The following is a 16181-nucleotide window of genomic DNA, read 5'->3' as shown; positions in this document are numbered from 1 at the left end:
GCTCTGCACTGCTCAGTGGCATCATTGCTGCCTCCACTTCCCTGCTCTTAACCCAAGAGCAGCTCCAGGTTTTCCAGAGGAAAATCCGCGGGAGCGTTCACTGTATCTCTGCTGCTTGGTCTACTTCCTCTGAAGTCACAGTGTGTTTACTGAGGGTAGAGGGACTGTAGCCTTCCTCCTTGCAAGTGGTACCATTTCTCCTAAGGAAATAATGAGATAATGTGGTCTCACTTTAAAGTAGGAGTTAAGGTTGGGCATGAGGGAAACATCCCCGGCATCTTATCTGTATAACCGTGACTCCTCCCGTGCATTTTTTACGGTGCAGACAGTTATCTGCAAGGCCTTGACCCACTTGCGTCTGGAGGCGGGAGATTGGGTCTAGTGAACTCAAAAGCTCTTGGCAGGGCTGGTGTTCTGGGGCGGAGGGTCAGGGGTGCCAGGGAGGTTCTGCAGGGACCCACCAGCTCTGGGGCTGCCAGGAACAGCAAGCTGAGCGGGAAGTGCAGGAAGTTGAGGCAGGTGGCTGTGTAGAGGTCGGCGTAGCGCGTCAGCTGGCTGGAGAAGAGCGTCTGGCGGAAACCACAGCGGAACAGGCTGCCCATCGTGCTGTAGCACAGGTCCAGCTCCCGGGTGACTCTCTGGCAGAGGGGAAGCACGCTGACTCGAGATCCTATCCCACCTGCACCTGCATCACCCACGGCGATCCCACCCACCCTGGTCTGTCACCTGGGGACCTCGAGGCCTTTGCTCACTGTAGGAAGGAGCTTCATTCTTTAGACCAGGGGCCACACACGTGCTGTTCAGCCAGCACCGGGCTCTGGGAGGTGGGGCAGCTCTCCACTTTGCCACGGGCCCCGCTCCCTGCTTTCCTCATAGTCACCTGCCTGGCCCCGGAGAGTGACTAGCCCGCACTAAACCCTCAGCATAACGTACCCTCTGGTGCCCCCACAGAGGGCTTTGCAGAGGCCCACACACCCAGCCCCACTCTGGCCCCCCTGGAGGCCCCCACCTCATCCCAGGCCCTGCTCTTAGAGGCTGGAGAACTGCTCCAGACATTTACTCCCAGAGTGACCAATAGTGTGCTGTTTCCCCTCTCTGAGCCTCATTTCCTCATCTGTAAAATAAAGGTGACAATCCTTGCCCTGCCCACCTCTCAGGGCTGTGGAAGGATCAAAGGGCATGCAAGGGCTTTATACTCCCCAAAAGGCTTGGCAAAATCCTTCATTATTGGTCCCAGCTGGCCCTGGAAATGCCAAGCGACCTGAATCCCCTGGACACGGCCTGTGGGGCTCTCCCAGCTTTGGTGGCTAGTCAGTAAGGCCACAAGGGGATGTCTTCCTTTCATTTTTTTCCCAGGACCCATCAGCTCACAAGCCCTAAATCTCATCTTCTCGGGTCCCTTGTCTGGCTGACCCCAGACACGGATCAAAGCTGGAGAGTCAGTCACATGAAGACCCAACCCGGCAGGCAGGCATTTCTCAAGGAGTGGTAATGGTGGAGATGGAAGGACAGGGGCCAAGCCCCACAAATCACCCCACAGGCAGAACTCAGCCCCTCAAGAGCAAGCACACTGCTGTCATTTGGAACACAGGCCAGCAGAGGGCGCTGACTGACAAGGACAAGAGGAGCTCTACTGAGGCCAGGGAGAATTAGGTAACTAGGCTCCAGGGACCTGAGACAGAGCAGGTCCCAGCAGGCAGCCCAAATCCAGGTAGGCAGCCCAGAGGCACACACCCGATCCCCGACTCCCGCTGAGTCCCTCCCCTCCTCACTTGGCACCCCGCTCTTACCCAAATCTCCCTCTTGGTGGAGTTGATAACTTGCAGCCCACGACTGCTCCCATCCATGTGCCTGGTGCAAAAATGGCCATGTGACGCAGGGGAAGAGGCGCCGGGCTTCCAGGCTCCAGACACAACCTCTCTAGACCACGTAGGGGTCAGGGAGCACTCCACGGGCCCCCAGTGTGGGCGCTGGGTTGGGTGTGTGCATGTGTGCAAGAGGGTAGGCACCCGGAGTCCATGCTGCGTGGGTTAGGAGGAAGGGCCTAGAGGTCATAGTGTGAATGGTCCCAAGGAGGTCTGAGGGGTCCCAAAGTTCAAGTTACTAGGGAAGCCCAGCCTGAAGCAGATCTTGATCTCCTGACTGCCCTGGCCAGGTCCTCACTACCAGGCCTGGACGTGGGCGACCACCCTCTATCCCTCTCTCCTCCCCAGCAGGGGCCGCAGGCCAGGGCTCTCACTGGTATAAGTCTGCCAGGTGCATGTCCAGCCTTTTCAGCAACTCCATCCGCTCTGAAAAATGAACAGGGCACAGTAGGGGTAAGTGACAGCCCTGCCCCCACCTTCGTCTGCCCCAGGCCCAGCTCGGACATGTGGCGAGGGTGGAGAGGTCACCAGGGGTCTTTGCCCCCCGGCTGTGTGCGTAACCTCCTTGGCCCCTTCCTTACACCAAGTGAGACTGCCCAGAGCAAAGCGGGGACAGCAGAGCCTGTGGGACAGGTAAGAAGCTGGTCAGGGAGTCAGGTGACCTGCCCAAGGTCACACGGCAATGACTCAAACCCAGCTCTTAGAACAAACTCGAATTGTTTGGGCTCACAGCAACTCCTGACCCCAAGGATACTTCAAGTCATTCCCAGGTTGGAGAGGGTACCTTCTGCTCACTGACCGTTCTCAGGGAGGATGGGGAGGGTAGGGTCGGGTGAGGAAGGAAGCCTCAGACTACGGAAACACCTCAAGGGGGGAGTTGAGTCTCGGCTTTGCCCCTTCTGGCTGTGTGACTTTGGGCAAGCCGCTTAACCTCTCTGGGTCTCTGTTTACTCATGTATAAAATAGATCCACTTTCATAAACCACAGAGTAGATAATATTATCATGATCACTACTAACCCCCCACAGAAAAGAGGGGAAGATGACGATGGGGCAGTCCTCTGCACTGGTGGCCAGTGCCCCCTGCCCGTTCCTGATCCCCCCACAGCTCACCCTTCTCTTGGGCCCAGATGTCCACCTCCCGGGACAGCTCAGGAACCACCAGGCAAGTCCGCCAGCCCTGCTGCTTCTTGGACTTGAGGATGTCCCCAAAGATGTGGTCCCCAATGTATAGGATGTCCTTCCCCCGCACCCCGAGCAGCTCACACACCACGTCTGATGAGCCTGCCCAGCATGAGAGGACAGGCTCACCTGCAGCCCTTCCCATCCTGGCGGGCAGTTTGGAGTCATGGGCTTCTAGTCAAAGGTGGGTGCCTGTGGAGGGTTGGGGTGGTGTGGGAGCTGGTACCTCCAGAGTAGACAGCACAGTGCTGGTGGGGCCCTGTGTAGGTGCCCACGCGAAGCTTGCCCGAGTCCTGGAGGGGGGAGAGGGGCGCCCTGGTCTAGCTGGGAGCTGCAGGGGGACCCATGGGGACATGGGAGGAAGGAGGCAGCAGAGGCTCCCGAAGGCGTCAGGGGACAGACAGACCAGCAGAGCCATGGCTGCCAAGGGCAGATCAAGCTGGAGAAGCAGCCCCCTCCCCACAACAGAGTCCATGGGTCAAGGTGGACGTGGCCTCAGCCCCTGCCATTACCGTGTTGACCTGTCTCAGCACCGTTCCCTCCGCAAAGAAGCAGGGTTTGTGCGTGTCCACCACAATCAGGTCGAAGTAGGACCTCCAGGGCCTGGCTGAGGCCTCGGCCTAGTGGGGCAGGCATGGGGAGCATGTGCAGACACACTCACTCAGTCTCAAAAATCTGACCACGACACAGTTCACAGGTCCTCAGCCAGGTCACCCGTCCTCTGCCCCGGATGCCAGCCCAAGCTCAGCCACACTCTGGACTGAGAGCTTGCCAGCCCGTCCAGGTGCCCTGGTCCTGCCTCCCAGATGGATGAGCCATCCCCAGGCTCGAGAACCAGAGGGACTGTCTCCCCAGAATCCCCAACCATGCCGGCACGAGGAAGTGCTCACAGGTACGTTTGGAGGCCGGTGTAGGCTATTGTGAGGGCTCTGTGTCAGCCTCTAGAGCTCCTCAGGGCAGTCAGAGACCCAGGGACACGTGACACAAGCACAGTCACCAAGGTAGAGCCCTGCTCGCTCATTCACTCACTTGCCCTGTGACAAGCGTGTGACACCTGGTCACAGGTGCAGAGCCCCTCCCCAAACATCTGATTGCCACTTCATGGCCTTCCCTGAGGCAGTAAGTGGCCTTCCCAATCCCTCCCAGTTCCTCGCATGGCCTGGCTGAGGTCACTGGCCTCCCACTCACTGGGGAGGTTCCAGCGAGGTCCACTCATGTGAAATAACCCCTCCCACATACTTGGTTTTCCCTCCAGGGGAGGGCAGACATCAGAGAGACCCTGGCCCTCCCTGCCCTTGGCACAGCTCACCCCAGCCAGGCACGTGGTGCTCACCTCACCAACGCCAAACAAGTAGGTCATGATGGCCTGGAAGGGACAGGGCAAGGGTCAGAGCAGTTGGCTGGGCTGAGCTAAGGTCACTGCCTGCCTCTGCTCTCACCCCGCAGGACACACTGGGGACCACAAGACACACTGGGGACTGCAGCAACAAAATGGTGAGAAAATTGCTCATTTTCCTGAGACGTGGAAACGCCTAGAAATGGAACCCAAAATGCCAACCACAGGATAATAGGGTCTTTGTTCCTCCCCACCCCTCACTGTTTCCTATGGGGCCTCAGTTTCCCCAGGGCCAGGAAGGAGGCAGTTCTCTGGGCTCGGAGGCCAAGGGCCCCATCCTTCCATACACACACGCACGTCAGTGTAGTTGTAGCTGCTGTTGGTGGCCAGAAACACTTTCCCAACCTCCTTCATCTTGCCCAGCAGGATGGGGATTCGTGCCTGTGGAGGAAATAGAAGCAATTTCCAGGGGTGGGGCCGCCCAGAGCTGCACTGGGGTCCCCTTCTCAGGTCTCAGCCTCCCAGCAGGGGGCTCCAAGCCAGGCAGGAATGCCCATGGACCAGGCCAGGCTACAGAGCTCTGTCCAAATCTTGAGGAAGGAGGCCAGAGAAGGAAGAGCAGCCCCACTGCCCTGGGGAGGAGTGGCACAAAGGGACAGACCTGGTCATGACCCTGGTCTATAGTCACTCACATCCTTCTCCACGTATTTCTCCAAGTCCTCCAGGGTCTTCTCCTTGAGACAGCCCTGCAGGAAGGAGCAGAGCTGTGTGTGTGTGTGTGCATGTGTGCACACCTGCCCACATGCCTGCATTCAAGGTGAGGGGAGGCCGATCACAGTCCTCAGCGGGAAGAGGAATGGAAACTCTGTGGGGCTGGAGGCCTGGGGGTTGGCCCAGGATTGCTGAGGGCAGACAGGTCAGGGGTTCTGGGCCACTCACTGAATGGTGGATGTTATCCATGGCGTCAGTCACATCCTGGAAGAGGCTTCGGAAGGACATGAAAACGTTCCCATGTTGATAGCCGGTGTCACAACTGGAGCAGGCCAAGGGGACAGGGGAGGCTGATAAGGGTGCCTGAGGCGACCAGCAAGCCTCAAGCCCTTACCACAGTGACCCTTCCAGCCACACTAGGCTTATGTCCCAGCCATCCTGGGAGGGGTGTCACCCTGTGCTGAGGGTTATCCCTTGAGGGACACTGGTTACAAGGTTGGGGGGCCCCCTGCACTGAAGGCTTCCCCACTGAGATCCTGGATCCCCTCAAACCTCTCAGGAGGGGCCTCTGGCCCTTGGTGGGGCCCCCACATTGGGGCTTGGCCTGGGCAGTGGCAGTGTCCTGTTGGTCACCCAGGGCTGGGCAGGGTACGGGACTCACTTGGTGTAATGGGAGCAGCCAGAGAAGAAGTCCACCAGGCAGGCGTAGAGGTAGGTTTCTTGGGTGGAGGGGCTAGTCAGCCACTGGCCCAGGGATTCCCACCCCCCCACCCCAGCCAGAGCTGAGCCCTTGAGGACCACCTCCCCATACCCCTCATCCAGCCCTCACCAGGCAGGTTGAAGAGCGTGTTGAGGATGTGGAACCGCTGCAGATTGTCCCTCTGAATGAACTTGCTGGGGTAGAAACTCCAGATCTCTGCCCTGGGGAGGGGGTGGGCTGGGTGCAACCAATGTCCCCCGCCCCCCAGTGCCTCCCAGAGGCCAGTCCAGGCCCTGCCACTCCTTCCTGCCTCCACCTTCCCTTCTGCCCCTCCTTTATCCAGCTGGCATTGCTGAGCCTCTGCTGTGTGCTTGAGCCACTCTTCCCTCCCTTCTTTCCTCCAGCACCCTTGCCCCCCACCCCTGGTCCCTTACTCCAAGAGGAAGGTGAAGCCGTGGGCCCCCAGCAGCACGTTCCCATGGGCGTCCACCTTCAGCAGGTTCCCATAGAGCACATCAAATACCAGCCCCCTGGAGAGAAAGCGCAGAGGATGGGGGTGCCAGGGCTGGCGACCCAGCCACAGCCTCCCATCCCAGCAAGCCCCCGCACCTGGTAGGGAAGGTGGGGTCATAGGTATAGCGCAGGATCTTGTGTGGGTACCCAACACACACAAGGCGCTCCAGCAGCAGCTCGAAGGCCAGTGCCTCATAGGCCGGGGACTTGTAGGCTGTGGGGGGCAAGCAGACCCAGCCCAGTTGGTGCCTACCCTCTGCTCCCTCCAGCCCCAAACACCCTGCTCTCCCTCCCTCCCTACCAGCCAGAGTGTAGTCCATGTCGAAGCCAAAGCAGCAAATCTTCCCCAGTGCCAGGCTGCGGTTGACAAAAATCCTGGGAGCAGGAGGAGGATGTTGGGACCAGCCCACCAGCCCCCAAAACTCCAAGACCTAGGACCTCCTTGGGTCTGAGTGTGTCTGAGCACATGTGTGTGAGTGCATGCATGAGCATGTGCAGAGAGCTGCGGAGGAGCAGGAGCTCACTGTCTCAGCGTGCAGGAGTGTGCTGGGAGCATCCTTGCGAGTGAGGATGTGCGATTGCCAGTGGGGGGTTGTTGCTTTCCTGAGTGGAGTCACTGTGTCCAAGCTCAGAGATGATGCATTTGTCACAAATAGGCAGCTCATGTCACTGCATGGGAGGGAAGTGAAGGGCACTCCCTCTTTGCCAGAGTGTATATTGTCAGTGTCTCCCTCTGACAGGTCGCTGCCCACCTATAGATGGAGGTACCCTTGCAAGCACAGGTGCTTGTCTCTATGGTGTCACCATATCTGTGTATTTAAAGGAATCATTCTCGGGGTTGCTGTGTTATGTGGTGTATGTCAGGAAAGGGGGTGTTACAGGCTGAGATCCCCCCAGCCCCCACCCCAAGTGCCCGTCTCACCTCTGGTGCCAGTCCTGCTCCAGGCCCTGCGGCTCCCCTCTGGGCTCCACACTGGCCATCGCCACCAGGAGTGAGGAGGAGGCAGTGGTCCCTTCCCCAGCCACCTGCACACTATCAGTGGGACCCAGCAGCTCCCCTCTCCCTCAAACACTTCGGACACCAGTGACCCAGTGGCCCCACCCTGGGCCTCCATCTCCTCCTTCTTTGGGGGAGGAGTCAGCCAGATCAGTCTCTGGTACCCCCTCCCTTCTTCAAGAAAGAAAGCAGTTAGGATCAAGGAAGAAGAATTCATCTATATTACGCCATCTCCATTTCTAGGACTTATGCATCCAAGCACCTTAACCACCTAGGATGTAGCAAACAGGGGTTACAATGGCAGGAGCCTCCTGTACCTGAAAAATAAAACAGTCTTTAATAAATACATAAAGAACTCAGGACTCTTGCTTTACACACAATTCTAACACACTTGGTTATCAATTTCTCCAGCCCAAGACCATTTAAAGAAGTAATTGCTTAGAAATATGCCAACAGCTATAAGAAGTGGCAAATGACTAGAATTTCAGAATCAGAAAAAAGTATGAAAGTAAAAATCAACAAGCAGAGCAATTGGGACCATTTAGTGTAGAGCTGTCAATAGCCCCTGAGGGCCCACAGTGCTGGTTTTGGGCACTATGACTTCCACTCAAAGCTTTGACCCAGATCATTCAGAAAGACTTACACGATGTGGCATGTTCTCTTTTAAAAAGGAAGACAAGGGGCCAGCCCAGTGGCATAGTGGTTAACTTCGTGCACTCCGCTTTGGTGGCCTAGGGTTCACAGGTTTGGATCCCAGGCACAGACCCAGCACCACTCATCAGGCCATGCTGTGGCGGCATCCCACATAAAATAGAGAAAGATTAGCACAGATGTTAGCTCAACAGCAATCTTCCTCAAGCCAAAAAGAGGAAGATTGACAACAGATGTTAGCTTAGGGCCAGTCTTCTTCACACACACACAAAAAAAAGACATGTTTACAATGCATTTTAGAAAACTTTCTCTCCAAAATGGCTAAACTAAATGAAGTTAGGCATTCTTGAAGGGATAAGAATTACCTGGGAAAAAAAGTATTTTAATTGAGTAGTTCTTTCCTTGACAATGCCAGATAAGTAACTATTAGGATGATGAAGCAAGAGTATGGAGGCTGCAGGAGCTGCATTCCTTCATTGGAAGAATGAATGGATGGATGGATGGATGGATGGAGGGAGAGATGGATGGATGGATGGTTGGATAGATGTACAGATGGAGGGAAGGAGGGATGGATGGACGGATAGACAGAAGGATAGATAGATGGATAGACAGAGGGATGGGTGGATGGACAGATGGAGGGAGGGAGGGAGGGATGGATGGATAGACAGAAAGATGGATAGATGGATAGACAGAGGGATGGGTGGATGGATAGAGGGAGGGAGTGAGGGAGGGATGGATGGATGGAGGATGGATGGAGGGATGGATGGATCAATAAATGAATTAATGCATGGATCAATAGATCGATGGATCTATGGATTGATGGATGACAGATGGGTGAACAGACAGATGGTTAGATGGACGGATGGTTGGCTAGGTGAATGGGTGGGTGGGTAGATGGATGGATGGACAATTGGATCCACAGACAGATGGGCAGATGAACTATAAATGGCAGCCTTTGTTGAGAGTGTCAGAGGAGAATCAAGCTTCAGAAATCAGGAGGATTTCCAGAGGTCGTTTCACCCATGATTATTTGCTTTCAGCTCATCTCAGGGAAACCTTTTAAAAAGTGCTCTTTCCCGTATTGCATGGTTCCTCTCTAGGTCAGGAACAGAGAAGGAGAAACACCTCTTTCTAGGAAACCACTGGAAAGTTCGTCAGCCTTCCCCCTGGGGGTTAACATAGCAAGTGTGCGAACATGTAGCTTGCTTTTCTTGTGGTTGAACTTGGGCGTCCATCCTCAGCTTCCCTTCCACCTGAGGACAAGGAAGTCATCCAGCAACTTTCAGGAACAGTCACTTCAGTGGTTTCTCAGGTAACTTCTCCAGCTGTACTCCAAGTCATCTCCTGGGGTTGACTGAAAAATGTAGGGTCTATGCCCAGCCATACTGGTAGCTGGTAGCTGGTAGTTGCCCATCACTTCTTGGTGGGGCCTTCTGTGACCTGCACTGGCATGCCTGGGGGGCCAGCACCTCCTCATGTTACTGTCTGCTAAGGTGGCCACATCCTCATTGATCTTCAGCTGGTCAATCTCTGCTGCCATCCCAGGTTACAGCCACTTGTCCAGACCCCAGAGTCCCTGGACTAATTGCAGTTCCAGTCAGGGAGGACCTCGGGCTATCACAGGGACCTCTTGGCCCTGACCCCTCTGCCACTGGCACACTTGGGGGCCCCTTCAGGAAGAGGAGATTTGTCATAGCAACAATAAGTGAATTCTTGTATTGCTTTTACTGTGTGCCAGGCCTCGTAACAACCCCATGAGGTAGGCCTACTGTTACTCTGAATTTACAGATGACAAAACTGAGGCACCAAAGAGTTAAACCTCTTGCCCACTGTTACAAATCTAATAAATGGCAGAGCAAGGACTGAACCCAGAGGCCAGCCACCAACATCTGTACTCTCCACCACCAGCTGAAACCGCCTCTGACCAAGGTCCCTCACAGAGTCCCTGGACTTTTTAATGTTGTAAAAGACAAAGAAAGGCCAAGGAAATGTTCCAGAATGAAGGAGGCTAAAGAGACATGACAAGTGAATGGAATATCTGCATTTGGACATTGAATCAAGAAGGAAGATGGAACACTGAGGACGTTGTGAGATCAACAAAGAAGGCAGGACGATGGATGGTAGATTAAAGTGCTCCCTCGATGTAATCTATGAAGCTGATAATGTGCTGCGGTAATGTGAGAAAAATCCCTATTCTTGGAAAATATTGAAGGATTCAGGGCAAAGGTCATGATGTGTGTAACTTACCTTCAAACGGTTCAGGAAAAAAATCACACACATATACATACACACATACCTACATGTGTCTGTGTGTGTGTCTTTGTGTGTGTGTACATAGTGGTGGGACAAATGATAAATCAGATGGAGTAAGATGTTAACAACAGGTCAATCAGGATTAAGGGTATAAGGACGTTCTTTGTACTATGCTTTATCTTTATAACTTTTCATAAACTTGAAATTACTTCCAAATTAAATTTTTTTAAATAGAAGGTCTGTGTCCCAAGGCTGCCACATTTCCGTCTTAGAGCGCTCTCTTCTCCTCCCACCTTCCTGTGAGCTCCCAGCTGGGCACCTCCCTCCCATTCACTGAGGGCTGGAGGGGAAACAAGACCAGCCAGCCAGCCTTCCTCTTGATTCTTACATCTCAACTGTGTCTTTTTAAAAAGTGTCCAAGCCCGGCACGTGCTTGCTTTGTTCCAGTGACTGCCTGACACTCAGAAAGATTGTCAGATCAGGGGTGCCCAGTGGGCCAGGCGCCAGGTGTGGAGGTGCCCCTGCCACCCCTCACCTGTGCCCCTCCACCTTCAGTTGGAGGCATTGTTCCAGATCACACAGCTGGTTCACAGCTGCCTCAGCAACACGGGACCTGCAGCCTGGGACTTGAGGGGACCTCCATTCCCCTGAGCTTGGAGAAACTCTCTTGAGGCCACCGGAAACTTCTAGACAGGGGCTTCCTTGCATGAGGGTGGCTGGTACAGGGTGATTGAGATGGGGACCAGAGCTTTTTAACACAGGGGAGTTTTGGATAAGGTCTTTAAGGAAATGTAGGATTTTTAATAATTTAAAGGAAAAAGGAATTTCATGCAACCAGCAATGATCCCAGTGCTGAGGGGCATAAAGGAAACTGGCCCACAGGGGAGAGCAGAGGCTGGGACCTCCTCTGGGGCAATGGCCATCAGAGCCGGCAGCTGTCTCCTCCCCTCTGATGTGGCCGCACTGGCAAAGGGCACATCCTGGGGAGAATGGAGAGGGACTGAGACCAGAGGGTGAACCTCGCTTTCTGGAAAGACCTGGGGCTGAGTCAGGGCCAACGAGCACCAAGGCCCAGATACAATTCTGCCTCATCCAGGGCAAAGGGAGGCCCCTTCATGGGTGGGGGACCGTGGAGGGACAGATTTGGGGAGGGAGGTTAGGAAGCGTCCAAGAACCTGTCTCTCCTTCCATCAAAATAAGGGAAGTTGCTGGGAGTTTATGGTGTGTGGTGACTACATGTGTGCATGTGTGAGAGTGTGGGTGGGTGGGTGTGTGTGGGTATCAGTGTGTGTGCATGTGCGTGAGTGTGAGTATGTTGTGAGTGTGCTGGCATGCTGGGACCGGGGCCTGGCAGCGGGCATGCCAGTCACTGATGCCCATGCTCAGCCTGGAGCACTTGGGAGCCCGCAGTTCCTGGGGGGGTGGGAAGGGAGCAGGGCAGAAATGCTGCCCACACAGCCCCTCCTGACTGTCCTACAAGAGCGCAGGTTGGGGGCAGAGGAGACCAGCGGCCAAGGCTCCCGTATGTGACACCAATGCAAGGTTCTTTGGGAACCCTCTTTTAGGGAAAATTGGCCCCTGAGGGAGTGAGGCCTCATATACCCCTAAACCGGAAAATCAAGGGTTCCCCAGCTCAGCAGCTGTGCAGCTCTGGTGGGTCACGGGACCCCAGGGAAAGCTGTGAGGATGGCAGGAGGTGGAGGGTGTAAGAGGTGTGGGAGACAGTTCTGTCCTGTCCTGTCCTTGAGGACTGTGTCACACGCCGAGGGGAAGGTGCTCCAGTCAGGTTGAAGGCAGGAACTGCAGGAGGCCTAGGGCTGGGAGGAAAGGCATCCAAGGCCAGCCAGACCCATTCAGCCCCTGCTGAGGCCTGGCTAGGGGAGGGCTTGAGAGCCAAAGCTGGGGGTTGGTACCCACCCAACGGGAAGCCACAACTCCCCTCGCTGCAACCTTAAGAGTCAGGAGGCAGCTACATACCAGGGTGTGGGCAAGGTGAAGACAGGTCAGAACAGAGGGTCCCAAGCAAAGGGAGGCTGTGCGGGACTTAGACATCGTGCATATTTCGGTCGCCTTCTGCACATAAATCTATCTAGTCAGACACCATGTGTTCATTAAGCATCACCTCATGCCAAGCCTATGCCAGTAGCTGAGTTTAAACTGTGAAGAAAGATGTGTGACCTGCCCTTGAGTTGCTCACAGTCCCAGGAGAGAGACAACACGCATTAGTAGGAAACAGCAAAGAGAAACCCACGTCCTTGGGAACTGGGGGAGGTCAGAGAAGTCTCCCTGGAGGAGGAAGCCTTAAAGGGTGAGTCAGATTCAGCCAGGCAAGGGCCGCCACCATGGTTCCGAGAGGCGGCCTGGTGAGTGTGCGGGAGTCACAGGCAGACGGGCCTGGCCGAGGGGTGAGGACATGGTTGGGAGTGCAGCGAAGGGGCATACCAATAGGCTAGGACTTTCTCTTGCAGGTGACGGGTCACATTTGAAGGGTTGTAAGAAAAGAGTGACCAGGTCCTGTGTGCAGCAGGGGGTCGATCTCCCTGGCCCAGGGCAGAGGAGGACACATTGGAGGGAGTGGGCCGGGAGGCAGAGGCCAGTTCCAAGGCTGGTGCAGTGACTCAGGCAAGGGATGCTGAGTGCCAAACCAGCCCTCGGTGGGAGCGAGGTTGGCGAGGGAGAGGCTGGAATAATATTTAGGAAATAAACCAGGTCAGCTTGCCTACTGATCGGTGACGAGGGCGAGGGAGAGGAAGCGTAGGGATGGAACCCCGTGTGTCTATGCTGAGGCGGGCCGCACCACTCCTGGGGCGGAGCAGAGGAGGGGGATGAGCTTCCACTGGGGTGCAGAAGGTGAAATGGAGGAGCCAGAGAGACCGTCAGGTAAGAGGCTTCAAGCCGGGACTGGAGATGAGATTCGTGAGTCGTTGACATGCGTTTGGATGAGAAGGGGTGACAGAGCCTGGGAAGCTGTACCAGATGTAAGCTCGATGGATGATTGCAGGATAGGACAGTGTTAATGTGGTAAGGACAAGAGTGAACTAACCCAGGGTGCTGGGAGCCGTGTTGGGTGGCAGGGAAGAAATATGGAGGGAGGAAGATGTCACTCCCACGGGGCTGAAGTGAAGAGACACTGACATGGGATGTTCAGCTCCTACTAGAATATTCCTTCACAGACCTGGGGCTTTGGGGCAAAATTTAAAAGCAGGGCAACAGGATAGCTGTATTTCACCAAAAACAGGCCTTTGTAGGAACAGGGACTGTTCTTGCCCTCAGCACTGCTGCAGTGAGAATCCCGTCAACCACAGGAACTAGGAAACCACGAGGACAGCGCAGCCCCGCCCCCGTGTTGGCTGCGAAGACTCGGAAATGGCACAGCCAGGCAGCCTCACCCCTGCCGGTGACCCTGGGCTTAGGGGCTTCCAGGGACAGCTATTCCTCTCAATGGCCATGTGTGGGTGTGGCTTCCTTTGTGTGCTCTCCTGGTGACACCATGGGTGGACTAATGCCATATCAGGCCTCACAGGCCACAGCTGTTTAGCCTCCATGAGGGAGGCACCTCATGGGCCCTGGACCCTGAATTCCAGCGGGCCAGGAACTCTCACCTGCTTGGACTCTGTCTCCCAGACCCACAGATGCTCACAGGACAGTGTCCTAGACAGTACTTCTCAAACTTTAATGTGCATGTGAGTCACCCAGGGGAGTCTGGCTAAAATGTAGGTTCTGCCTCAGCAGGTCTGGGGTGGGGCCTGAGATTCGGCATTTCTAACAAGTGCCCACATCATCCTGGGCGTGAGGCTGGTCGGCACCACATCTAAGTGGCAAGGGTGGAGCGTCAGTTTGCACAGTGAATCACCCGGGAAGCTATGAAACCTCGCGATGCGTGAGAATCAGCCAGGCAAGTGCGGGGCGGGGCATTCCAGGAGGGCCAAGGCCAGTGCTGAGTGACAGCCCGGCAGGTGGACCCCTCCTCCCTGAGATTCCCATGTAACTGGCCCAGAGTGGGACCTGGGCATTCTTTGCTGCCCGGGTGATTCTAATATACAATAAAGCTTCAAGACTTTATCTTTAAAAAGACTTTTGACGAATCAAGCCAGTGCTAGATCTAGTGGGTACTCGTGGAGCCTGAGGACTACCTGATGCCAGGCCTTGGGAATCTCATCCCTCATGGAAACATCCAGCATTAATAGAGAACTGACTGTGTCCTTAATTCATTTCTCACTTGATTGTCACCTTGGCCCTGTGGTGAGGACATTATTACTAGTATTGTCATCCTCTTCTCTTTCTAAAGAAGGAAACACTGAGCTGGGTTAGGACGTACTCTAGAATCCTCTGTCACTCCCTAGGGCCTTCACCTTTCCTTTCATTGCCCCTGCTCAGAAAGCCCTGCCACCACCACAAACACTTCCACCACCATCTTCCTAGGATGAATTGGGGGAAAACATCCCCTTCCGGCTGTTTTCCCCGCAGGGTGCTCTGGAGTCTCAGTCAACATGCCACCCCAGTTTGTGGGGGCAGTGGAGGGAGACAGTCACCTCCTTTCTGGGGTCATTGGTCCCTCTTCCACTTGGCCCAGTAGCCAGATGGAGGGCAGGGGTTAGAACAGAAATTCCCAGCAGCTGCAACGGGCCAGGAGCTCAGCCCAAGGTGGAAAGGAGTGGAGAGCAGGAGGGGAGGGTCTGATTCGAGATGTTTTTATTGGGCGTGTAAATCCTCTGCAAGCCTGGCTGGGTTCCATGTCTCTTGTTGAATCAGGTAGGACTTGTCAGAGAGGATGGGACCTGTGCCTGTCTTAGGGGCCACATTCCTAGAATGACCACCACCCCCTCCCCAAACACAGCGTTTACAGTCATCAACCACTCCCCAGAGGGGAATGAAGCTTCCCTTTAGAAAACTAGTTGGCTCATGCAGATCCAGTCATGAAAATGTCCACTTCCTTTGAACCATCTATTTCCAAGACTTTGTCCTTAAAGAAGTAATATAGAAAATAGAAAAAGCTAAATGCAAGCAGACGATTCATGAAAAAGCATAGGCCACTTCAATGCCAAAGTAGAGAAGAGCATATGTGTTATTTTTAAACTATTATACAAACTTTGCTAATTGTGGTTAAGAAAATGAACTCAAAAACTGCTTAAGATATAATGCCATGTGTGGAGGAAAAAAGGCAGTGCACAAAATTGTGTTTGCAATAGCGTATCAACCATTTACAAAATGCATATACAAAAGAACTGGAGAAAATAACTTAAAATAAGCAGCAGCTTAATGTGCATATAAATCACCCAAGGGTCTAGTTAAATGCAGGATTATATTTAATTTCTTGTCTTTAGTATCTAAGTTTTCTGACATGTGGTTCAATAATGAAAATTAAACTACATGAGATGACATAGAAACTTTAAGAAATGTTTATGCTAAATGAAAATAGTAGAATACAAAATGATATATACATTAATATTCATTTTTTTTAAGATTTTATTTTTTTCCTTTTTCTCCCCAAAGCCCCCAGGTACATAGTTGTATATTCTTCGTTGTGGGTCCTTCTAGTTGTGGCATGTGGGACGCCGCCTCAGCGTGGTTTGATGAGCAGTGCCATGTCCGCGCCCAGGATTCGAACCAACGAAACACTGGGCTGCCTGCAGCGGAGCATGCGAACTTAACCACTCGGCCACGGGGCCAGCCCCCATTAATATTCATTTTTTAAAATAAAACTGGCTTTTTGCATTTCAGGAGTGTCTGCCCTGAGCCAGGTACCAGGCATTAAGCAATGAGCCCATCAGCACTCACTGTACCACCCACCACAGAAGCCAACACCTGGTACCCGTGTCCTGAGCACAGCACGGCCCGGCCCACAAGATAGAGAGGCAGCCAGCCAGAGGGACAGGGGAGTGCATCTGTTGGGGTGAGGGTAGTTACAAGAGGTGATGCCCACCAGCCTCTTTTGGGCTCTTCCTGGGCAGACTACGTGGAGAAGAATTCCTGGC

At 54.2% G+C, this 16181-nt stretch overlaps 1 protein-coding gene across 1 annotated transcript in view; it reads right to left on the bottom strand.

Annotated features, from left to right (window-relative positions):
- The window catches only part of NT5DC4 (5'-nucleotidase domain containing 4), a 59696-nt gene that overhangs the window by 2005 nt on the left and 41510 nt on the right, over nucleotides 1–16181 (bottom strand). Inside the window, exons 3-19 of the mRNA XM_070512788.1 lie at nucleotides 7946–8090; nucleotides 7228–7619; nucleotides 6607–6680; nucleotides 6402–6519; nucleotides 6227–6322; nucleotides 5922–6013; nucleotides 5754–5811; nucleotides 5321–5414; nucleotides 5074–5127; nucleotides 4739–4822; nucleotides 4379–4411; nucleotides 3558–3665; nucleotides 3272–3338; nucleotides 2977–3147; nucleotides 2240–2291; nucleotides 1791–1851; nucleotides 462–638 (exon numbers count right to left, since the gene is read on the bottom strand). Of these exons, the coding sequence (XP_070368889.1) occupies nucleotides 462–638; nucleotides 1791–1851; nucleotides 2240–2291; nucleotides 2977–3147; nucleotides 3272–3338; nucleotides 3558–3665; nucleotides 4379–4411; nucleotides 4739–4822; nucleotides 5074–5127; nucleotides 5321–5414; nucleotides 5754–5811; nucleotides 5922–6013; nucleotides 6227–6322; nucleotides 6402–6519; nucleotides 6607–6680; nucleotides 7228–7286 (1398 nt within the window). The 5' untranslated portion in view covers nucleotides 7287–7619; nucleotides 7946–8090. The remainder of the gene's footprint in view (nucleotides 1–461; nucleotides 639–1790; nucleotides 1852–2239; nucleotides 2292–2976; nucleotides 3148–3271; nucleotides 3339–3557; nucleotides 3666–4378; nucleotides 4412–4738; nucleotides 4823–5073; nucleotides 5128–5320; nucleotides 5415–5753; nucleotides 5812–5921; nucleotides 6014–6226; nucleotides 6323–6401; nucleotides 6520–6606; nucleotides 6681–7227; nucleotides 7620–7945; nucleotides 8091–16181) is intronic.

Source organism: Equus asinus, chromosome 6 (genome assembly GCF_041296235.1).
Source record: "Equus asinus isolate D_3611 breed Donkey chromosome 6, EquAss-T2T_v2, whole genome shotgun sequence".
In the NCBI taxonomy this organism is placed as follows: domain Eukaryota; kingdom Metazoa; phylum Chordata; class Mammalia; order Perissodactyla; family Equidae; genus Equus; species Equus asinus.
Note: the sequence above shows the minus strand (reverse complement) of the source record. Positions and strands in the feature narration are given on the sequence as shown.